The sequence below is a fragment of the Petromyzon marinus genome, chromosome 62, assembly GCF_048934315.1.
Source record: "Petromyzon marinus isolate PM22_M1 ecotype Great Lakes invasive population chromosome 62, UKy_Petmar_22M1.pri1.0, whole genome shotgun sequence".
Lineage (NCBI taxonomy): Eukaryota > Metazoa > Chordata > Hyperoartia > Petromyzontiformes > Petromyzontidae > Petromyzon > Petromyzon marinus.
The window spans coordinates 5,880,161-5,906,328 of NC_133728.1; the positions used below are offsets into that span (position 1 = coordinate 5,880,161).

General features: G+C 50.6%; 1 protein-coding gene across 1 annotated transcript in view; it reads right to left on the reverse strand.

The window, feature by feature from the left end:
• LOC116955856 (roundabout homolog 1-like) overlaps positions 1–26,168 on the reverse strand; it is a 435,354-nt gene that overhangs the window by 117,520 nt on the left and 291,666 nt on the right. The window contains exon 4 of the mRNA XM_076053760.1: positions 13,824–14,153. Coding sequence (XP_075909875.1) covers positions 13,824–14,153 — 330 coding nt within the window. The remainder of the gene's footprint in view (positions 1–13,823; positions 14,154–26,168) is intronic.

A 26,168-nucleotide genomic window follows, 5' to 3' on the forward strand; every position in this document is an offset into this window, starting at 1 on the left:
GTTCTGGTTCACTCCCCTGAGTCGACTCAGCCTCAAATGAGCACCGCGACCTGGCGCGGTGTGAACAGAAAAACATCGCCGATGGAGAGACAAAGGCGGCCCGTGCGTGGTGCTGGTCACCCACCTATGCCGTGGCCTTCATAGGTTCGATAAAGACCCTGACGCCTGTTGTATATTTGGGGTTTGCGTGGGCAGTGTTGAGTCTATGGTGCAGTGTTGAGTCTATGGGTAGTGGTGAGTCTATGGGTAGTGGTGAGTCTATGGGTAGTGGTGAGTCTATGGGTAGCGGTTAGTCTATGTTGCAGTGTTGAGTCTATGGTGCAATGTTGAGTCTATGGGCAGTGTTGAGTCTATGGTGTAGTGTTGAGTCTATGGGCAGTGTTGAGACTATGGTGCAGTGTTGAGTCTATGGTGCAGTGTTGAGTCTATGGTGCAGTGTTGAGTCAATGGGCAGTGTTGAGTCTATGGGCAGTGCTGAGTCTATGGGCAGTATTGAGTCTATGGGCAGTGTTGAGTCTATGGTGCAGTGTTGAGTCAATGGGCAGTGTTGAGTCTATGGGCAGTGTTGAGTCTATGGGCAGTGCTGAGTCTATGGTGCAGTGGTGAGTCTATGGGCAGTGTTGAGTCTATGGTGCAGTGTTGAGTCTATGGGCAGTGTTGAGTCTATGATGCAGTGTTGAGTCTATGGTGCAGTGTTGAGTCTATGGTGCAGTGCTGAGTCTATGGTGCAGTGTTGAGTCTATGGTGCAGTGTTGAGTCTATGGTGCAGTGTTGAGTCTATGGTGCAGTGTTGAGTCTATGGGCAGTGTTGAGTCTATGGTGCAGTGTTGAGTCTATGGGCAGTGTTGAGTCTATGGTGCAGTGTTGAGTCTATGGTGCAGTGTTGAGTCTATGGTGCAGTGTTGCGTCTATGGTGCAGTGTTGCGTCTAGCGGTGGTGGCGTGGATTTTGCTCTCCGGGTTCTCTGGATATTTCCACTCCCCACATCGAATCATCGTCAAGCGGGATTTAGAGCTCTTTGCCTGCTTTATAAAATGCCCCACGCGATGATGATGATAACGATGATTCCAACAGCCACTTCGTTGAGCCATCACTTGCGATTAAAGGGTCTACACGGCTGGTAAAATACAAATAAAAATGTCTACAAACAATAATAATAATAATACTCGCTAAAAACAGCACTTGCCCCCAAAATCACGTGGAGGCTATACGGGGCATCTTTGTCTTTGCGCGTGCGCGTTCATTGCTCGTTGCTGCGACGTTCTGACACCCGTGGCCCCCCTTGACCGGACACCCGTTGAACAAAGAGCTTCACAGCTCATCGGATTCCTCCAGCGCAAATACCATTTTTCTCATTCTGTTTCTTCGCCCCAGCGGGTGTGGGGTGGTTGGGGTTTGGTGGGGGGGGGTGGAGTGTGTTTCGCTATGCGGGGCACAGGGATCGCAGCTGTAATGGAATTGAATTTATATATATTTTTTTCTCGTTACACCCAGCCGTGGGAAATCACTTCTCGACCTGGAGGCGGTCCCCGCTGCATTCACGCTCCACTGCGGTTCGTTTCTTAACCACGGCGGCTTGCGAGATGTTAACTGCCTCGCCTGGTGTACAGGAGTGTCGTGTGTTCGATCCAGAACGTGGCGATGCCTGCTGCTGTATATTTGGAGTTTGCCTGTTTCTCTCTCATCATCATCATCACGGTGGCTAGGAGATGTTAACTGCCTCGCCTGGTGTACAGGAGTGTCGTGTGTTCGATCCAGAACGTGGCGATGCCTGCTGCTGTATATTTGGCGCTTGGCTGTTTCTCTCTCATCATCATCATCATCATCACGGTGGCTGGGAGATGTTTACTACCTCGCCTGGTGTACAGGAGGTCGTGTGTTCGATCCAGACCCTGACGCTGCCTACTCTTGTATATTTGGAGTTTGCGTGTCTCTCTCTCTCATCATCATCATCACGGTGGCTATGCGATGTTAACTACCTCGCCTGGTATACAGGAGGTCGTGTGTTCGATCCAGAACGTCACGATGCCTGTATTATATTTTGAGTTTGCGTCTTTCACTCTCTCTCTACGTGGAGATGTTAACTCCCTCGCCTGGTATACAGGAGGTCGTGGGTTCTCTCTCTTTCTATCTCATGTGGCCGTGCGGAATTATCTCCCAGTCCCTCCGGTTTTACCCCCTTCACGTTTAGCATCGACGTGACGCGCTGACAGTTATTTGACCGCAACAAATTTACTCACCACGACGACGAAGATGACGATGATGATGATACGCCATTAAGTCATGGAGCAATAAAATGCGATAACCAGGTCGCTTCTGAAAAGAGCTTCTTACTTGGTAAAATAAAAAAACATAATTTGTTGTTCAGAAAAAATAACATTCATAAATGGAACGGCGTCGGCTTTGGACAGCAACTCTCACACTCATTAACTTGCCGCGTCATTCATTCATTCATTCCCTCGCTCACTCGTTCGCCCGGCCACTCGTTCGTTTGTACGTTCGCTGTGCTCGCCCATGTATTCATTCACTCGCTCATTCATTCTCTCACCCAGTCATTCACTTGCTTGCTCACCCGTTCACTCATTCTCTCACTCAGTCATTTACTCGGTCGCTCACTCGTTCGGTGAAATATTTGCTCACTCGATTCGTTCGCGCCACTCATTCTCTCAGTCACTCGCTCGTTTACTCACTCATCGCTCATTTTTCTCGCACGCTCACTCATTCTCACACTTGCTCACAAACTCGTTCACTCACTGATCTATGGACAGTGCTGAGTCTATGGTGCAGTGTTGAGTCTATGGACGGTGCTGAGGCTATGGGCAGTGTTGAGTCTATGGTGCAGTGTTGAGTCTATGGGCAGTGTTGAGTCTATGGGCAGTGTTGAGTCTATGGGCAGTGTTGAGTCTATGGGCAGTGTTGAGTCTACGGGTAGTGCTGAGTCTATGGGCAGTGTTGAGTCTATCGGTAGTGCTGAGTCTATGGGCAGTGTTGAGTCTATGGACGGTGCTGAGTCTATGGGAAGTGTTGAGTCTATGGGCAATGCTGAGTCTATGGGAAGTGTTGAGTCTATGGGCAGTGCTGAGTCTATGGGAAGTGTTGAGTCTATGGACGGTGCTGAGGATATGGGCAGTGTTGAGTCTATGGGCAATGCTGAGTCTATGGACAGTGCTGAGTCTATGGGCAGTGTTGAGTCTATGGGCAGTGTTGAGTCTATGGGCAGTTCTGAGTCTACGGGTAGTGCTGAGTCTATGGTGCAGTGTTGAGTCTATGGGTCTCAGTGTTGAGTCTATGGGCAGTTTTGAGTCTATGGGCAGTGCTGAGTCTATGGGAAGTGTTGAGTCTATGGACGGTGCTGAGGATATGGGCAGTGTTGAGTCTATGGGCAATGCTGAGTCTATGGACAGTGCTGAGTCTATGGGCAGTGTTGAGTCTATGGGCAGTGTTGAGTCTATGGGCAGTTCTGAGTCTACGGGTAGTGCTGAGTCTATGGTGCAGTGTTGAGTCTATGGGTCTCAGTGTTGAGTCTATGGGCAGTTTTGAGTCTATGGGCAGTGCTGAGTCTATGGTGCAGTGTTGAGTCTATGGGTGGTGTTGAGTCTATGGTGCAGTGTTGAGTCTATGGACGGTGCTGAGGCTATGGGAAGTGTTGAGTCTACGGGTAGTGCTGAGTCTATGGGTAGTGTTGAGTCTACGGGTAGTGTTGAGTCTATGGGTAGTGTTGAGTCTATGGGTAGTGCTGAGTCTATGGGCAGTGTTGAGTCTATGGACGGTGCTGAGGATATGGGCAGTGTTGAGTCTATGGGCAGTGTTGAGTCTATGGGCAGTGCTGAGTCTATGGGTAGTGTTGAGTCTACGGGTAGTGCTGAGTCTATGGGCAGTGTTGAGTCTATGGGTAGTGTTGAGTCTATGGGTAGTGTTGAGTCTACGGGTAGTGCTGAGTCTATGGGCAGTGTTGAGTCTATGGGTAGTGTTGAGTCTATGGGCAGTGTTGAGTCTATGGGCAGTGTTGACTCTATGGTGCAGTGTTGAGTCTATGGACAGTGCTGAGTCTATGGGAAGTGTTGAGTCTATGGACAGTGCTGAGTCTATGGTGCAGTGTTGAGTCTATGGTGCAGTGTTGAGTCTATGGGCAGTGTTGAGTCTATGGACAGTGCTGAGTCTATGGTGCAGTGTTGAGTCTATGGGCAGTGTTGAGTCTATTGACGGTGCTGAGTCTATGGTGCAGTGTTGAGTCTATTGACGGTGCTGAGTCTATGGGCAGTGTTGAGTCTATGGACGGTGCTGAGTCTATGGTGCAGTGTTGAGTCTGTGGAGAGGGCTGAGGCTTTGGGGAAGTTGATTGCAGTGGAGGGAAGGGAGGAACGGGAAACAGTGGAGGCCCGAAGGGCGAGGGAAGAAGATTACATCCGGTGTAGTCTTTTCATCTTTTGTTGTTTCATATAATTGACGTAAAAAATAGAAATTGTTTTCATTTAATTATTCTTCTTCACGCAAGACAGACGGCCTCATTAGCGACTGCCTCCTTAATAGAATAGACGACAGATTGAGATGTCAATGTGCGCGCGTGTCCACGTGTGTCAGTGTGTGTGTGTGTGTGCGCGCGTGGCCACGTGTGTCAGTGTGTGTGTGTGCGCGCGTGCCCACGCGTGTACAGGTTTTGCGTGTGATTGCGTCCACACGTGTTGCCTGTGTGCGCGTGTGTGTGCACGCGTGTCCACGTGTTAATATGCGCAGTGAGCTAACCGCTACACTACCGCTCGCCATGCTACTACCACTACCTCTGCTACAATCACCACAATCACCACCACAATCATCAACACCACCACCATTACCGCCATCGTCACCACTATTGCTACAACCGCCACCATAATGATCACCACCAAAACAAAATACAAAGACAAAGATCCCCCGTATAGACCTAACAGGCTGTTGGGGCAAGTGCTGTTAGCGAGCGGCACCTATGAAGGCCCGCACGGTACACGAGGTGGTGGGTGGACGACACCACACCCTGCCGCCTTTGTCTCCCCCAGTGGCGATGTTTACACACCGCATCAGGTACTCATTTGAGGCTGGGTTGACCTAGGGGAGGCCCAGGACCGGTTCAAATAATCGTCACCGGTGGTGTTGGTGGTCGTGCGCGGGATTCGAACTCGGGTCGCCGGGTTCGTAACGCAGCTGCGCTACCGCTCCCACACAAAGACAAAGGTCCCCCGCATAGACTTAACAGACTGTTGGGGCAAGTGTTGTTAGCGAGCACCACCTCTGAAGGCCGGCACGGCACACGAGTGGGGTGGGTGGCCAGCACCGCGCCTGACCGCCTTTGTCTCTCCAGTGGCGATGTTTACTGCACATCGCGCTGGGAACTAATTTGAGGCTGAGTCGACCTAGGTGAAACCAAAGACCGGTTCTCATGAATTCGTCACTGGTGAAGGCCTTGAGCGGGAATCGAACTCGGATTTCTGGCGTGTTGGTGACGCTACACCACCACCAACAACAACAACAGCAATCGTCATTTTCCACGAAGTGGCGGTGATGTCACCACGGCGTTTGTGCCAGGCTAGGTGCGCGTCAGGTCCACGTGAAGTGTCGAACGCCCGCTAGCAGAAGGTCACGGGGCAGACCCAGCAGGTGCCACGGGTCGACTGACTGAGATGACTGAGATGAGTGGCTGATGCACCACCTGTGGCCCCTAATGTGCCAACTTGCTGTGCTTTAGCCACCCGGCGCTCCGCTCGTTGTTGTGAGCGTCGCTCCTCCGCCCTCCGTTGTTGTTGGAGGGCGACTGCCTCCAACTGCCCAGTAGCATCCTTCACGAGCCTCCTCCACAGAGGCCGATCTTGACACCGCTGGTACCAGTCATCGGCAAGTCCACTCAGCTCCACGTCCTCCTGTACCACATCACTCCATCTCTTCTCTAGCCCGTGTCGCGCCCGCTTAGCCCCCTCGATCCGGCCGAACAAAAGCTGTTTCGGCATGCGGTGGCTGGACATGCGGGCTACATGACCCAGCCAATGCAGCCTTGCCTGCCAGAGGAGCTCTCCAGAGAGGCCTCGCTGGAGGCAACTCTACTCCAGCCCGACGTACAACCGCATCGGCGACCTCAGCCGGAGCATCGCCCACGGCACCGTCACCACCAACGTCTCCCTGGCGCGCTTCACCGACACGTCCCCGGAGTGCCGGTTCTGCGGTAAAGTGGAGACGGTGGCGCACCAATACGTGGAGTGCAAGAGCCTGGACTCGCTGTTTCAAGGTCCTGAGAAACATCCTCCTAAGGTTCAGCCTCCACTTCTCCCCGACGGTCCTCATCTTTGGAAACCTCAAGGGCGACGGACCTCGACATCTTCAGGGGCCGGTCAACGTGCTCTTCGGCCACGCCACGCTCGCCATATACAGGGCGAGGAAAGTGGCCCTGGAGGGGAAACGTCCGGCTAGCAGCCCTGGGCATCTTCCGCGCTCCGGTCGGAGCCAGGGTGTGGGCTGGAGTTCCGCCACGCGCGGCTGACCCACGCCGTGCCGGCCTTCAAGGAGCGGTGGGCGCTGGAGGAGGCCGTGTGCTCGGTGGCAGATGACGGTAGAGAGCTCCGTGCATGCAGATTGTGAGCTACCCGTCGGAGGCCGTTTGACTGTGGGAAGGGCTGCGTGCAGATGCAGCACTTGTCGTAGTTATATAAAAAAAGCGAGAGCGAGAGAGAGCCAAATGGAGTAGGAAGAGAGGGGGCAGAGAGAGAGGGGGAGGGCAGAGAGGAGGGTAGAGAGAGAGAGAGGAGGGGCAGAGAGGGGGGTAGAGAGAGAGGGAAGGGGTAAGGAGAGCAGGAAAAAAAGAAAAAAACGAAATGATGAACGGAGCAAAGTGCCGACTACACCGAGCATCTTCTTGTTTGCTCTGATCGAAAAAAAAAGAGAGATGGAGAGAGACAGAGAGATGGAGAGAGATGGATAGAGACAGAGAGATGGAGAGAGACAGAGAGATGGAGAGAGACAGAGAGATGGAGAGAGAGAGAGATGGAGAGAGACAGAGAGATGGAGAGAGACAGAGAGACAGAGAGATGGAGAGAGATGGATAGAGACAGAGATATGGAGAGAGACAGAGAGACGGAGAGAGACAGAGAGATGGAGACAGAGAGATGGAGAGAGATGGATAGAGACAGAGAGATGGAGAGAGACAGAGAGATGGAGAGAGACAGAGAGATGGAGAGAGACATAGAGATGGAGTGAGATGGAGAGAGACAGAGAGACAGAGAGATGGACAGAGACAGAGAGATGGAGAGAGACAGAAAGACGGAGAGAGATGGAGAGAGACAGAGAGACAGAGAGATAGAGAGATAGAGAGACAGAGAGACAGAGAGATAGAGAGAGACAGAGAGATGGAGAGAGACAGAGAGATGGAGAGAGACAGAGAGATGGAGTGAGATGGAGAGAGACAGAGAAATGGAGTGAGATGGAGAGAGACAGAGAGATGGAGAGAGACAGAGAGATGGAGTGAGATGGAGAGAGACAGAGAAATGGAGTGAGATGGAGAGAGACAGAGAGATGGAGAGAGACAGAGAGATGGAGAGAGAGTACTGCGTGATGGATGGCGCTTCGCTCTCCGGGACATATTTGCCTATTCAAGGGCATCAAGTCTATGGTTGTGTGGGCGGCGGGGTGAAGGGGGGGGGGCTTGACCGGGGGTTGGGGGGGGGGCGGTGCTCTCAAGGTTCATCTGTAAGTGGAGAGGTAGGGGGGGAGGGGGATGGAGGTGGGGGGGAAGGGGGAGCGAGGTGGGGGGAGAGAGGGGGAGTTGTGTCTGTTCGATGTCTCAAACCACGCGCCGCTCCGCTGTTGGTCGAGGTGACCCGCGACGACGACGTCACCAACACCCACGCGAGAGAAAAAAAGACAAAGGTCCCCCGTATAGCCTCAACAGAGTGTTTAGGCGGGGGGGGGGGCTTGGGGGGGGGCACGTGCTGTTAGCGCGCAGCATAACTGAAGGCCGGAACGGCATCACGCCAGGCGGTGAGTCGCCCAGTAACCCCGCCCGGCCGCCTTTGTCTACCCCCCCCCAACCCCCCCCCCCCACCAGTGTCGATGTTCACTACACACCGCACCAAGTACTCATTTGAGGCTGAGTCGACCTAGGGGAGGCCCAGGACCGGTTCGGATAATCGTCGCCGGCGTTTGACCGTTAAGCGGGGAATCGAAACCCGGGTACCGCTGGGTTCTTAGCGCAGCGTAGCGCTAACCGCACACAATCACACACACTCACTTACACACACTTACACACATTCACACACATTCACACACACACTCACACACACACTCACACACACACTCACACACATTCACTCACATTCACACACATTCACACTCACACTCACTTACACACACTTACACACACTTACACACATTCACACACATTCACACTCACACACACTCACACACACACTCACACACACACTCACACACATTCACACTCACACACACACTCACACACATTCACACACATTCACATACACACACACTCACACACACTCACACACTTACACACACACTCACACACACTAACACTCACTTACACACATTCACACACACTCACACACACTCACATACATTCACACACACTCACACACACTCACACACACGCTCACACACACACTCACTCACACACACTCACACACACACACTCACACACACACTCACACACACTCACACACTCACTTACACACATTCACACACATTCACATACACACACACTCACACACACTCACACACTTACACACACTCACACACACTAACACACTCACACTCACTTACACACACTCACACTCACACACATTCACATACAACAACAACCGCCATTCGCCACTAAGTGGCGGTGACGTCACCACGACGCTTGTGCCAGGCTATGTGCACCTTGAGGCCACGTGAAGTGTCGAACGTCCGCTGGCAGGAGGTCACGGGGCAGACCCAGCAGGTGCCACGGGTCGACTGACTGAGATGACTGGCTGATGCACCACCTGTGCCCCCTACTGTGCCAACCTGCTGTGCTTTAGCCACCCGGCGCTCCGCTCGTTGTTGTGAGCGTCGCTCCTCCGCCCTCCGTTGTTGTTGGAGGGCGACTGCCTCCAACTGCCCAGTAGCAGCGTCCTTCACGAGCCTCCTCTTCCACAGAGGCCGATCTTGACACCGCTGGTACCGGTCATCGGCAAGTCCACTCAGCTCCACGTCCTCCTGTACCACATCACTCCATCTCTTCTCTAGCCCGTGCCGCGCCCGTTTAGCCCCCTCGATCCGGCCGAACAAAAGCTGTTTTAGCATGCGATGGCTGGGCATGCGGGCTACATGACCCACATACACTCACGCACACACACACTCACACACTCACTCACGCACACACACTCACGCACACACACTCACACTCACTCACGCACACTGACGCACACCCACTCACACCCACACACGCACACATACACTCACGCACACACCCACTCACGCACACCCACTCACACTCACGCACACCCACGCACACACACACGCACACACACTCACGCACACCCACACACACTCACACACACCCACACATTCACGCACACCCACGCACACACACGCACGCGCACGCACACCCACACACACCCACGCACACTCACGCGCGCACACCCACACACACTCACGCACACCCACGCACACCCACGCACACTCACGCACGCACGCACACCCACGTACACTCACGCACACTCACGCACATTCACGCACGCACACCCACGCACACTCAGGCACGCACACCCACGCACACTCACGCACACCCACGTACACTCACGCACACCCACGCACATTCACGCACACTCACGCACGCACACCCACGCACACTCACGCACGCACACGCACGCACACTCACGCACACTCACGCACGCACACCCACGCACGTTCACGCACACTCATGCACACTCACGCACGCACATCCACGCACACCCACGCACACCCACGCACGCACACCCACGCACACCCACACACACTCACGCACACCCACGCACACTCACGCACACCCACACACACTCACGCACACTCACGTACACTCACGCACACCCACGCACATTCACGCACGCACACTCACGCACACCCACGCACGCTCACGCACGCACACCCACGCACGCTCACGCACGCACGCGCTCTCGAGCTAAGTAAAAAATAAACACGGCAATAAATGGAATGTGACAAACGAGGATTTGTTTGTCAGAACTCACGCGGAGCTGGGCGCGCATATAAATTGGCTGCTTAGCGCTGGGGAAAAGTTGCTGGGGGGGGGAGGGGCTGCCCCATCCCCCCCCCCAACAGCCCCGCCCCCCACTCCCTATCCACTCCCCCCCCACCCTCCTTGAGTGAAGGGAGACACTCACCCTGCAGTACCCCCTCCACCCCCCATTCCACCCCCCCACTTCCCCCCACTACCTCCTTGAGTGAAGGGAGACACTCACCCTCCCATGGCCCCCACCCCCCCCCCACCCCCCATGGCCCCCCTCCCCCGCCGTTGTACCCCCCCCCCCCCTTATAGATTTCCTGTAAGTCGCGACCTGGGGTTAAACGCATGCGTTTGTCCTCGGGGGTGCGGTGAGTGGGTGCCTGGGGGGGGCTATTATTGTGCCTGAGTGTGAGTGTGTGTGTGTCTGCGTGCCTCAAATTAGCACCTGTTTTGCGCTGTGTAAACATCGCCACGGGGGAGACAAAGGCGGTCGGGCGTGGCGCTGGCCACCCACCCCCTCGTGTGCTACCGTGCCGGCCTTCATAGGCGCCGCTCGCTAACAGCACTTGCCCCTAGAGTCTGTTACAGGCTATACGGGGGTTCTTTATCTTTGTCTATGTGCGGGCACTTTAGGCCGGATACAAATTGCAATATGTAGGGGGGGGGGGGGTTAAATAAATAAATAAGCACATGATTACAGAATGGCTGTAAGTATCAACATCGGTACTGACAATATTGATTCTCTTGCATCGCGCGATAACTTAAATTATACATGCATCCGGCAATAACGGCTCAGACGATCAGTCACTTTATGCAGATATCATCATCATCAGCAGCAGTTTGATCATGCTTGCCACGGCTAAATCATCGCCACGACGCTCAAATTTTTTTTTATTTTCGCAATTGTATTCGAACCATGTAAGTGCTCCCAACTAATCTGCTCTTTTTTTTAATAAGAAGCGACACCTGGCTATCACAATTGATAGCTGCTCAACGACGTGAGAGGGCTTATCCTCATCATCATCATCATCAAGTGGACACTTATGTGTGGAGAGGGAGGGGGTTACATCGGAGTAAGCGGAGACAAATCCACTCGACCACGGGAGGAGAGAGAGAGAGAAAGAGAGACACGCAGACTCCAAATATATACAGCAGCAGGCATCAGGGTCGGGATCGAACCCACGACCTCCTGTACACCAGGCGAGGTAGTTAACATCTCCTAGCCACCGTGATGATGATGAGAGAGAGAGAGACACGCAGACTCCAAATATACAGCAGCAGGCGTCAGGGTCGGCATCGAACCCACGAACTCCTGTACACCATGCGAGGTAGTTAACATCTCGTAGCCACCGTGATGATGATGAGAGAGAGACACGCAAACTCCAAATATACAGCAGGCGTCAGGGTCGGGATCGAACACACGACCTCCTGTACACGAGGCGAGGTAGTTAACATCTCACCACCTAGATGATGATGAGAGAGAGACACGCAAACTCCAAATATACAGCAGGCGTCAGGGTCGGGATCGAACCCACGACCTCCTGTACACCAGGCGAGGTAGTTAACATCTCGCTACTGAACCAATACCACCTCCACCTGGGGCAAGGAATCTAACTGGGCCCCCTTCCAATGGGACATCAATGTTGTCCACAGAGCATCACCGCCAGCACCACCACAGACAAAGATCCCCCGTATAGCCTTCACGAACTGTTCGGGCAAGTGCTGTTAGCGAGCACCTATGAAGGCCGGAACAGCACACGAGGGGGTGGGTGGCCAGCACCACGCCCGGCCGCCTTTGTCTCCCCCAGTGGCGATGTTTGCACACCGCACCAGGTACTCATTTGAGGCTGAGTCGACCTAGGGGAGGCCCAGGACCGGTGCAGATAACCGTCACTGGGTGTTGGCCGTGAGCGGGAATCGAACTCGGGTCGCCGGGTTCGTAGCGCAGCGTAGCGCTAACCGCTACACCACCACTCCCCACCACCACCACTACCATCACCAACATTACCACCACCACCATCATCATCTGTACCGTCACCATCAACAACATCAGCACCCGTTTGCTACTAGTTGGTGGCGACGTCACCACGACGCTTGTGCCAGGCTAGGTACACACCTTGACGCCACACACACAGAACAACGCACCCCACCACCACCACCACCACAACGACCCCCACTACCACCACCACCACCACCACCACAACGACCCCCACCACCACCACCACCACAACGACCCCCACCACCACCACCACCACAACGACCCCCACCACCACCACCACCACAACGACCCCCACCACCACCACCACCAAAACGACCCCCACTACCACCACCACCACCAAAACGACCCCCACCACCACCACCACCACCACAACGACCCCCACTACCACCAAGGCTGTCCCCACCACCACCGCACCACGACAGCTCCCTACCACAACGTCACTCCACCATCACATCACCCCATCACCACCACCACCACTACCACAACACCACCACCACAACCACCACCACCACAACAACACACCCTACCACCACACCACCCCCGCCACAACACCACCACAACCACCCCCTTCCATCACTACAACACCACCAGAACCACACCTTACTACCACCACCATCATCGTCACCACAACACGACGACAATCACCCCCTTACCATCACCACAACCACCCCCTACCACCACCCGCTACCACCACAACACAATCACCCCCTTACCATCACCACACCACCAGCACCACAAGCACCCCTACCACCATCTCAACCACCCCCTACCACAACACAACCACAACCACCCCCTTACCATCACCACCACCACCACCACAACCACCACCACCACCCCTTACCACTACCTCCTACTACAACACCACCACCACCACCACCACAATCACCCTCTTACCACCACCACAACACAACCACAACCACCCTCTTACCACCACCACCACCACTACCACCACAACCACCCCTTACCACCACCACCAACACCACCATCCCCTACCCCTACCCCCTACCACCACATCCCCATCACACCACACCACCACCACACCACCACCCCCACAACCACCCTCTTACCACGACCAACACCACCACCACAACACCACCAACACCACCAACACCACCACCAACAACACCACCAACACCACCAACACCACCACCAACAACACCACCAACACCACCAACACCACCATAACCACCCTCTTACCACCACCACAACACCACCATAACCACCCTCTTACCACCACCACAACCACCCCTTACCACCAACACCACCATCCCCTACCCCTACCACCACACCCCCACCACACCACCACCACCACCACCCTCTTACCACCACCACCACCAACACCACCACAACATCACCACCACCACAACCATCCTCTTACCACCACAACACCACCACCACAACACCACCACCACCACAACACCACCACCACCACAACACCACCACCACCACCACCACAACACCACCAACACCACCAACACCACCATAACCACCACCAACACCACCAACACCACCACAACACCACCACCACCCTCTTACCACCACCAACACCACCAACACCACCACCACCACCACAACAACCGAACCGAGACCCGAACCGCGCGCACTCACCGGCCACCTCGAGCGAGGCGTTCCGGCTCACGGCCTCCCCCAGGTAGTTGCGCGCCACGCACGCGTACGTCCCCTCGTCCGGCCGGTTGCCCCGACGGCCGTGCACCACGCGCAGGAAGAAGAGCGAACCGTCGGGCAGCAGCATGCGGTGCGAGTGTGGATCGTCGCGGTCGGTGTCCACGCGCTCGCCGTCCTTGTACCACTCGACGCTGGGAGGGGGACGCCCCTCCGCCTTGCAGTTGAGGGTCGCCGGCTCGCCCCGCGACACGATCAGGTCGGAGGGATGCTCGGCGATCCGAGGCGGGGAGTCCTCCTGGCGCAGGCGGGAGCCTGGTGGGGGGGTGGTGGTGGGGGGTGGTGGTGGGTGGTGGGGGGGTGGGGGTGGTGGTGGGGGGGGGTGGTGGTGGGGGGGAGCGAGATGGGACACGGGGGTAGTGGAGGTACGGTCAGTGTCGTTCATTCAGTCATTCGACAGAGTCCTCCTGGCGCAGGCGGGAGCCTGGTGGGGGGGTGGTGGTGGGGGGTGGTGGTGGGGGGGGTGGTGGTAGTGGGGGGGTGGTGGTGGGGGGGGTTGTGGGGGGGGGAGCGAGATGGGACACGGGGGTGGTGGAGGTACGGTCAGTGTCGTTCAATCAGTCATTCGACAGAGTCCTCCTGGCGGAAGCCTGGGAGGTAGTGGGGGGTTGGGAGGAGTGGGGTGGGGGGCGTGGTGGGGGGTGCGGGGGTGGGGGGGTGGGAGGTAGTGGGGGGACCAGGGTGGGGAAGTATGGTCAGCGTCACTTTAATCGTTCGTTCATCAGGGTCCTCCTTGGGTGGTGGGTGAGGGTAGTGGGGTAGCTAGGCATGGGTCGCCGTGGTCAACGTGATCCAATTATCTTCAGTGTGAGTCCCCAGTAGCATCGCGGCTGAAGAGTTCCACTCGTATCGGATCAACTCCCATGCAGTTACCGTGAGCACCACGTTACACACGGATAGAGTGAGCTAACTCGTTAAACCCTGCCCATCAACGTGCTTTGGTTATCTCCATTATGAGGCCCCAGTAGGAACGCGACCTCACACTAATGATGCTTTCGTGACTGCAGGAATTAATCTTTGTTATTTTTTCGGTAAAGTCACGTAGAAATAAGAAAAATAAGAAAAAATAATTCTATTTTTATTTTTCTTATTTCGACGTGACTTCACCGAAAAAAAACCCCAAAGATTAGTTCCAATCGTATCGGATCAATTCTCTATATTTATTTTGCTATATATATCTAAAAAAATAAGATTTTTTTTCATAATAAATAGTAGTATTTTACGAGGTAAGATCCACTTAGTTGTGCAGTTCTCCACCATCACCACCGCCTCCCATCACGGCATCCCGTGCGTCGCTGCAAAAACCCGACATTGTTACGATGCCGGATTTAAAAAATAAAAATAAAAACTTGATTCGGATCTTTCGTCACTGCAGGAATTCATACTCTTTGGTTCTTTGGGTAAAGTCGGGTGGAAATAAGTAAATAAGTAAATACAATGATAGCTCGCGACGTTTCGTGGCGAGCTATCATTGTGTTGCAATTGAAACGTCGCGTGCTATTATTTCATTTATTATTTTCCCTTTCTAACGTGACTTTACACAAATAACCAAGAAAAAGAGACGCTCTTATTCGTTACTTTCTGCTGCTGCTGCAACATCAAAGGGGCCGTCCATAATTTATGGACCATAAATGACGTCACGCACCTGGGGGGGGGTCAGACATTTGTGACGATGTGTGACGAAGAGGGGGGGGGGGTGGGGGAGGGGGTTGAGAAATGTGACGTCACATCAAGTTGCGCAACTTTTAAAATAAATATAGGCAACACATATTTATTGGTTCTTTCGGTAAAGTCACCACGTAGGAGGGAAACAATAAAATAATAAATAATATTGTTTCCCTCCCCTCCTACGTGGTGGTGACTTTACCGAAAGAACAAAGAGTATGAATTCCTGCAGTCACGAAAGCATTAAATAAAAATTTATAGGCAACACGTTCTACTTAATTAAATTGACTTTTTAATAAATGTTTTCTCCCTACAACATCAGAGTGCAGCGCTACATTAAACACGCAACTACAATGTGACAATAGTTTAAAGCGATTTGAAGCATGTTTTATATATTTTTTTGGGGAGGGGGAGTGGGGGGGGCAAGCTTTGTGACGTCATATTTGAGGGGGGGGCTGATTTTTTGTGACGCCGTGTGACTAGAGGGGGGGGGGGGCGGGAGAGGTAAAAAAAATTGTCCAAAATCGCGTGACGTCATTTATGGACGGCCCCAAAATCCGCAAAGGCGGCAGGGCATGGACGAGAACACCCAGTCAGGCTGAACGTCTTCTTTGGTTCTTTCGGTAAAGTCACCACCACGTAGAATGAGAATAAAATAATAAATTGATAAAATAAAATAACACAATAATATTCTCACGACGTTTCGGCCACACCACAAGCGGCCTTCATCAGGTGAAGGGACGAGACTGTCTGGTAGGACAGCGCTGGAGTGACAGACAGTCTCGTCCCTTCACCTGATGAAGGCCGCTTGTGATGTGGCCGAAACGTCGTGAGAATATTATTGTGTTATTTTATTTTATCAATTTATTATTTTATTCTCAATCTACGTGGTGGTGACTTTACCGAAAGAACCAAAGAAGATGAATCATTGCAGTCACGAAAGCTTTAAATCGAAATTCAGGCTGAACGTCTTCGTTGGCGCTGTAAATATGTAGAGACCTTCCCTTTGTGTGGGGTGGAGTGATGGTTTTTAAATGAGCGTGGGTTAAATTTTGATTTAAAGCTTTCGTGACTGCAGGGATTCATATTCTTGGTTCTTTCGGTAAAGTCACCACTACGTAGAAGGGTAACAATAAAATAATATTCTTAGCTCTTTGGGTAAAGTCACGTTGAAGGGAAACAATAAAATAATAAAATATATATGAAACAATAAAAATTCTCACGACGTTTCGACTGCAACCACAAGCAATCATCATCAGGTGTGAAAACCACAGCAAGGAAATTTTAAAAAAGGTGGCGGCTTTTTTAAATAACTGCCAAATCGCTCTCCGTGGTGCTAACGTTAAAAAGAAAACTCCACTTTTTTCAAATTTTCTTGCTGTGGTTTTCACACCTGATGATGATTGCTTGTGGTTGCAGTCGAAACGTCGTGAGAATTTTATTGTTCTATATTTTTATTATTTTATTGTTTCCCTTCAACGTGACTTTACCGAAAGAGCTAAGAATATGAATTACTGCAGTCACGAAAGCTTTAAATCAAAATTAAAAAAATAATAAAAATATAAAACAATAAAATTCTCACGACGTTTCGACTGCAACACAAGCAGCAATCATCATCAGGTGTGAAAACCACAGCAAGCAAAGAAAAAAAAGACGCCACTTTTTTTCAAGTATTCTTGCTGTGGTTTTCACACCTGATGATGATTGCTTCTTGTGTTGCAGTCGAAACGTCGTGAGAATTTTATTGTTTTATATTTTTATTATTATTTTATTGTTTTCCTTCTACGTGGTGACTTTACCGAAAAAAACAAGAATATGAGCGTGGGTTGTTTATTTTTAGGGGTGTTTCTTGCATTATCACCCGACCCGCCAGGCGCCAACATCATCCCTGCAATTATTATTGTCATTGCAACCACGTGCTGCTCTTCAGAATAATTAATATTGTATTCGTACTGCCGGAGGAGGAGTAGAAGGAATCTGATGAGCTATCAAGCTTTTTGTATTCACAAGGTGTCCGCTAAGGGGGCACGTGGCCAGATCGTTACAATGAATGACGCAAAACAGAACACGTTAGGAGCGCAAAGTCCAGGAAATGTAAACACTTCACTTTTAACACGTAGGCATTACACAGAATTCAAAAACTAGTATCTTGCACTAAAGACGCATTACCTAAATTATCAACAGAAGGTGTATATATCGGAATAATTGTTTATGTGGCAGATGCTGTATTGGACAGACGGGATGTAACATCAGCGTAAGACTAAAAGAACATCAAAGAAATATTAAATTATCTCAAACACAACTGTCGGCAGTGGCAGAACATGCTTGTCAATAAGGACACTCAATTGATTTTGATAACGTTGAAGTGTTGTGTAAAACTAATTATTACTCTCAAAGACTAATTAGAGAATCCATTGAAATTGAGAGGAATAAAAATAACTTTAATCGCTCTGACAGCTACAGGCTTAGTGCGGCCTGGAAGCGTATTATTAAATAATCCACATTACAATTCCTTATAGGGGAAACACATACTAATTAACGGATTACTAACATGGCATCTAATCACAATAACACACGTTACAACTAATTACTAATCTACAACTCATTACTAATCATAACCATTGACTGATTGCTAATCGATTATATAATTACAATACCCCCCCCTCCGCCTCAAATCACTGAACCTGATATGAGTTAAGTGATGACGTCACCATGCTGCTCTATTTAAGACCGAGAGCAAGTGGAGAGGGCTTTACCATTCTGGCGAATTGCCCGATGATGCTGGATGTAATTACCAGCGGAACGTCGTACTCAAACTGTAAATGTTGTGGATTCACTCTTCAACACACCGGTGGGCTAAAGTAGTGAACTATTTGTCTTTTGTCAACGTGACACTTTTTTTTTTGCTGATTGGCCGTGTCGGGTGGTGGAGGGTTACGACACATTTATAAATAACGCGATCTAACCCAAACACCTTTATTGTGGACTTCACTTTTACAAATTCACGTGCGAATACAACTAGACCATTGAGCTATGAACGTTATTTTCTAGAAGCGAGCTGCCAATCACAAATGACACATTTATAAAGGTCCGTTAAAGACCGCTGGTTGTTTACCTGGGGTGCACGCCACCCCTGGGGGTACACTACACTATACACTACACTATAGACCACTATACACTGCTATACACTACAAGATACACTACTACACACCACAATTTTAAATACTATACAATACACTATACACTACACTATAGATTACAACACACCACACTTAAAAATACTATACAATACACTATACACTGCACTATACACTACTACACACCACACTCTAAAATACTTCACAATACACCATACACTACTACACACCACACTTTAAAATACGATACACTACACTATACACTACACTATAGACCACTATACACTACTATACACTACACTATACACGACAGTATACATCACAATACACTACTATACACTACACTATACACTACACTATACACTACACTATACACTACACTATTCACTACACTATACATTACAACCGTGGCTCTTAACCTGGGGTGCACGCAACCCCTGGGGGTGAGAGATGCCCTTTCTGGGGGTGTGCGAGACGTGACCAGATTTTTTAAAGGTAAATCATCAAAATACAAATTAAGCATGGGCACGTAGCTACTTTGTTATTAACATGATACTGCTTTGCTATTAACAATAAACATTTTATTTTACGATGGCGAACCAAAGGGGGTGCCAGGGTGCAGTAAAGGTTAAAAACCACTGCACTACACTATACACTACACTATACACTACAATACACTACACTATACACTACACTATACACTACAATATACACTACAATATACACTACAATACACTACATTACTATACACTACACTACTCTACACTACACTATACACTACAATACACTACACTATACACTACACTATACACTACACTATACACTACAATACACTACACTATACACTACACTATACAATACAATAGACTACACTATACACTACAATACACTACACTACTATACACTACACTACTCTACACTACACTATACACTACAATACACTACACTATACACTACACTATGCACTACACTATACACTACAATACACTACACTATACACTACAATACACTACACTATACACTACACTATACACTATACTATACACCACACTACTATACACTACACTACTATACACTACACTACTATACACTACACTATACACTACACTCTACACTACACGACACTACTATACACTACACTATACACTACAATACACTACACTTTACACTACAATACACTACACTATACACCACACTACTATACACTATACTATACACTACACTACTATACACTACACTATACACTAGACTACTATACACTACACTACTATACACTACACTATACACTACACTATACACTACACTATACACCACTATAAACTACACTACTATACACTCACTATACAATACTCTACACTACCCTTCACTATACAGCACTATACACTACACTACTATACACTAATATACACTACACTATACACTGCACTATACACCACTATAAACTACTATACACTACACTATACACTACGCTAGTATACACTAATATACACTACACTATACACGACACTATGCACTACTATACACTACTATACACTACATTATACACTACACTATACACTACTATACACTACATTATACACTACACAATACATCAATTTACACGACTAAATACTACACTATACACCACTATACACTACTATACACCACAGCATACACTACACTATACACTACACTATACACCACTATAAACTACACAGTACGCTACGATACACTACACTATACACTACAACCGTGGTACGTAAGTGCAGGCGTTCATAAGTGCGGGCGTTCATAAGTGCGGGAGTTTGTAAGTCGAGTGTTGGTAAGTGGGGGCGTTCGTAAGTGCGGGTGTTCGTAAGTGTGGGCGTTCGTAAGTCGAGTGTTGATAAGTGCAGGCGTTTATAAGTCGAGTGTTGGTAAGTGCAGGCGTTCGTAAGTCGAATCTTGGTAAGTGTGGGCGTTCGTAAGTCGAGTGTTGGTAGGTCCGGGCATTCGTAAGTGCAGGTGTTCGTAAGTGTGGGCGTTCGTAAGTCGAGTGTTGATAAGTGCAGGCGTTTATAAGTCGAGAGTTGGTAAGTGCGGGCGTTCGTAAGTAGAATGTTGGTAAGTGTGGGCGTTCGTGAGTAGAATGTTGGTAAGTGTGGGCGTTCGTGAGTCGAATGTTCGTAAGTGCAGGCGTTCGTAAGTCGAGTGTTGGTAAGTGCGGGCGTTCGTAGTTCGAGTGTTCGTAAGTGCGGGCGTTCGTAAGTCGAATGTCGGTGAGTCGATGACTGACCGTACATACACACGCACGGTCATCGAAACCTTGACAGAGGCAGGGAAACAAAACAATCCCTGCTGAGCCTCAGTTGATGCGGCGATGCGGGGAAGGGGAGAGGGGGGCGGGTGGGTGGGTGTGGGGGGTGCGGGGAGTGGTGGTGCAGCGGTTAGCGCTGCGCTACGCTACGAACCCGGCGACCCGGGTTCGATTCCCGCTCACGGCCAACACCCACTGGCGATTATCCGAACCGGCCCCGGGCCTCCCCTGGGTCGACTCAGCCTGAAACGAGTACCTGACGCGGCGTGTAGTAAACATCGCCACTCGGGGAGACAAAGGCGGTCGGGCGTGGTGCCTGGCCACCCACCCCCTCGTGCTCCGTTACGGGCCTTCATAGGTGCTCGCTAGCAGCACTTGCCCCCTACAGTCTGTTACAGGCTATACGGGGGATCTTTGTCTTTGTGGGGGCGTGTGGGGGGTGGTGAATAGGTGACCCCTGCCAAGGTCTGGCTTCCTGCCGTGCTCGCAGAAATCAATAGATATTCCACGCGGACTCGAGACGCATCTCATTTCCACGACCTTACGGAACGATGGCACAAACACGAAACCCCCCCCCCCGGCCCCACCTCTCCCCCTTCAGCCCCCCCCCCCCTCGTTACCCCCCCCCCCCCCCCCACCGCCACGTGCGCCCCTTAACAGGCCGTGGGGCGCAAATGCTGTTAACGAGTAGCTGCGGCATGCAGCTCTTGAGATGTTGACTACCTCGCCCGGTATGCAGGAGGTTCGGTGGGGTTCGATCCCGAGCCTGACGCCTGGCTGCTGTATATTTGGGGTCTGCGTCTCTCTCTCTCTCATCATCATCACCATCACCACAGTGGCTAGGAGATGTTAACAACCTCGCCCGGTACGCAGGAGGTCGTGGCCTCAATCCCGACCCTGACGATGCCTGGCTGTTTGTTGTATATTTGGAGTCCGCGTGTCTCTCTCTCATCCTCATCATCACCACAGTGGCTATGAAATGTTGACTACCTCGCCCGGTGTACAGGAGGTCGTGGGTTCGATCACCACGCCTATGTATTTGGAGTTTGCGTGTCTCTCTCATCATCATCATCATCACGGTGGCTAGGAGATGTTAACTACCTCGCCCGGTGTACAGCATGTCGTGGGTTCGATCCCGACCCTGACGATGCCTGCTGCTGTATATTTGGAGTTTGCGTCTCTCTCTCTCATCATCATCATCACGGTGGCTAGGAGATGTTAACTACCTTGCCTGGTATACAGGAGGTCGTGGGTTCGATCCCGACCCTGACGATGCCTGCTGCTGTATATCTGGAGTTTGCTTGTCTCTCTCTCTCCTCATCATCATCACGGTGGCTAGGAGATGTTAACTACCTCGCCTGGTATGCAGGAGGTCGTGGGTTCGACCCCAACCCTGACGATGCCTGCTGCTGTATATTTGGAGTCTGCGTGTCTCTCTCTCTCTTTCTCTCCCCGTGGTCGCGTGGATTTTGTTTTAATCCTCCGGGTTTCCCACCCCTTCCCCTCCCGCACCTCACGTCCACATTTCAAATCGACGTCTCCCGTTTCAGAGTTATTTGACTGCTGCTGCTGCTGCTGTTACATTCCCACTTGACTACAAGGACCAACGTCGGTTTGAGCTGTCGTTAGTCAAAGCCGAGGTCGCCTCCGACAAGGAGTTACGTGCGAGCGGGGTCATCAATGCCCGGCCGCATTGGGGTCGTCCATAAATGACGTCACGCGATTTTGGACGATTTTTGACCCCCCCCCCCACCACCACCACCCCACCTTGTCGCACGGCGTCACGTAAAAGTTAGACCCCCACCCCTCAAATATGACGTCACTAAGCTCTGACCAAACCCTCCCCCCCCCCCCCATCCAAGAAAAACATATTTACATTTTGAAAATAAAACATGCTTCAAATTGCTCTCAACTATTGTGATTTAATGTGGCGCTGCACTCTGATGTTGTAGGAGAAAACATTTATTTAAAAAAGTCTATTGTTGGTGGCCGCGAGCTGGAATCGAACTCGGGGCGTCCGGGTTCGTAGCGCTAACCGCTACAAAGACAAAGATCCCCCATATAGCCTTGACAGACTGTAGGGGCAGGTGCTGTTAGCGAGCACCTATGAAGGCTGGCACGGTACACGAAAGGGTGGGTGGCCAGCACCACGCCCGGCCGCCTTTGTCTCCCCCAGTGACGATGTTTACTACACACCGCACCAGGTACTCACTTGAGGCTGAGTCGACCTAGGGGAGGCCCAGCACCGGTTCAGATAATCGTCACCGGTGTTGGCCGTGAGTGGGAATCGAACTCGGGTCGGCGGGTTCGTAGCGCAGCATAGCGCTAACCGTGACATTAACACGACCGCTCCTCACACACATGCACACACACACGTTGATGTACAACACAGACACACACACACGTTGATGTACAACACAGACACACACACACAAACACGTTGATGTACAACACAGACACACACACACGTTGATGTACAACACAGACACACACACATACGTTGATGTACAACACAGACACACACACACAAACACGTTGATGTACAACACAGACACACACACACACACGTTGATGTACAACACAGACACACACACACACACACACGTTGATGTACAACACAGACACACACACACAAACACGTTGATGTACAACACAGACACACACACACAAACACGTTGATGTACAACACAGACACACACACACAAACACGTTGATGTACATCACAACAAAGATCCCCCATATAGCCTTAACAGACTGTAGGGGCAAGTGCTGTTAGCGAGCACCTATGAAGGCCGGAACGGTACACGAGGGGGTGGGTGGCCAGCACCACGCCCGACCGCCTTTGTCTCCCTAGTGGCAATGTTTACACACCGCACCAGGTACTCATTTGAGGCTGAGTCGACCTAGGGGAGGCCCGGGACCGGTTCAGATAATCGTCACTGGTGTTGGCCGTGAGCGGGAATCGAACCCGGGTCGCCAGGTTCATAGCGCAGCGCGCTAACCGCTACACTATCGCTCCCCACATGTACAACACAGACACACACACACAAACACGTTGATGTACAACACAGACACACACACACGTTGATGCACAACACAGACACACACACACACACGTTCATGTACAACACAGACACACACACGTTGATGCACAACACAGACACACACACACGTTGATGAACAACACAGACACACACACACACACGTTCATGTACAACACAGACACACACACACACACGTTGATGAACAACACAGACACACAAACACGTTGATGTACAACACAGACACTCACACACACGTTGATGTACAACACAGACACACACACACACAGGTTGATGTACAACACATACACACACACGTTGATTTACAACACAGACACACACACACGTTGATGTACAACACAGACAGACACACACACGTTGATGTACCACACAGACACACACACACACGTTGATGTACAACACAGACACACACACGTTGATGAACAACACACACACGTTGATGTACAACACAGACACACACACAGGTTGATGTACAACACAGACACACACACGTTGATGTACAACACAGACATACACACACGTCGATGAACAACACACACACAAAGACGTTGATGTACAATACAGACACACACACACGTTGGTGTACAACACAGACAGACACACACGTTGATGCACAACACAGACAGACACACACGTTGATGCACAACACAGACACACACACGTTGATGTACAACACAGACACACACACACGTTGATGTACAATACAGACACACACACACGTTGATGAACAACACAGACACACACACACACGTTGATGAACAACACAGACACACAAACACGTTGATGTACAACACAGACACACAAACACGTTGATGTACAACCCAGACACACACGTTGATGAACAACACAGACACACACACACACACACGTTGATGTACAACACATACAGACACACACACGTTGATGTACAACACAGACACACACACACGTTGATGAACAACACAGACACACACATACGTTCATGAACAACACAGACACACAGACACGTTGATGTACAACACAGACACACACACACACACACACGTTGATGAACAACACAGACACACACACGTTGATGAACAACACAGACACACACAGGTTGATGTACAACACAGACACACACGTTGATGTACACAAAAGACACACACACACGTTCATGTACAACACAGACACACACACACGTTGATGAACAACACAGACACACACACAGGTTGATGTACAACACAGACACACACAAACACGTTGATGTACAACACAGACAAACACACACGTTGATGTACAACACACACACACACGTTGATGAACAACACAGGCACACACACACACGTTGATGTACAACACAGACACACACACACGTTGATTTACAACACAGACACACACACACACGTTGATGTAGAACATAGACACATACACACGTTGATGTACAACACAGACACACACACACGTTGATGTACAACACAGACACACACACGTTGATGTACAACACAGACACACACACACACGTTGATGTACAACACAGACACACACACACGTTGATGTACAACACAGACACACACACACACGTTGATGTACAACACAGACACACACACACACACGTTGATGTACAACACAGACACACACACACACACACGCGTTGATGTACAACACACACACACACGTTCATGTACAACACAGACACACACACACGTTGATGAACAACACAGACACACACACACGTTGATTTACAACACAGACTCACACACGTTGATGTACAACACAGACACACACACGTTGATTTACAACACAGACACACACACGTTGATGTACAACACACACACACACGTTGATTTACAACACAGACACACACACGTTGATGTACAACACAGACACACACACACACACGTTGATGTACAACACAGACACACACACACGTTGATGTACAACACAGACACACACGCACAAACACGTTGATGTACAGCACAGACACACACACACGTTGATTTACAACACACACACACACACACACGTTGATGTACAACACAGACACACACACACGTTGATGTACAACACAGACACACACACACACGTTAAAGTACAGCACAGACACACACACATTGATGTACAACACAGACACACACACACACGTTGATGTACAACACAGACACACACACGT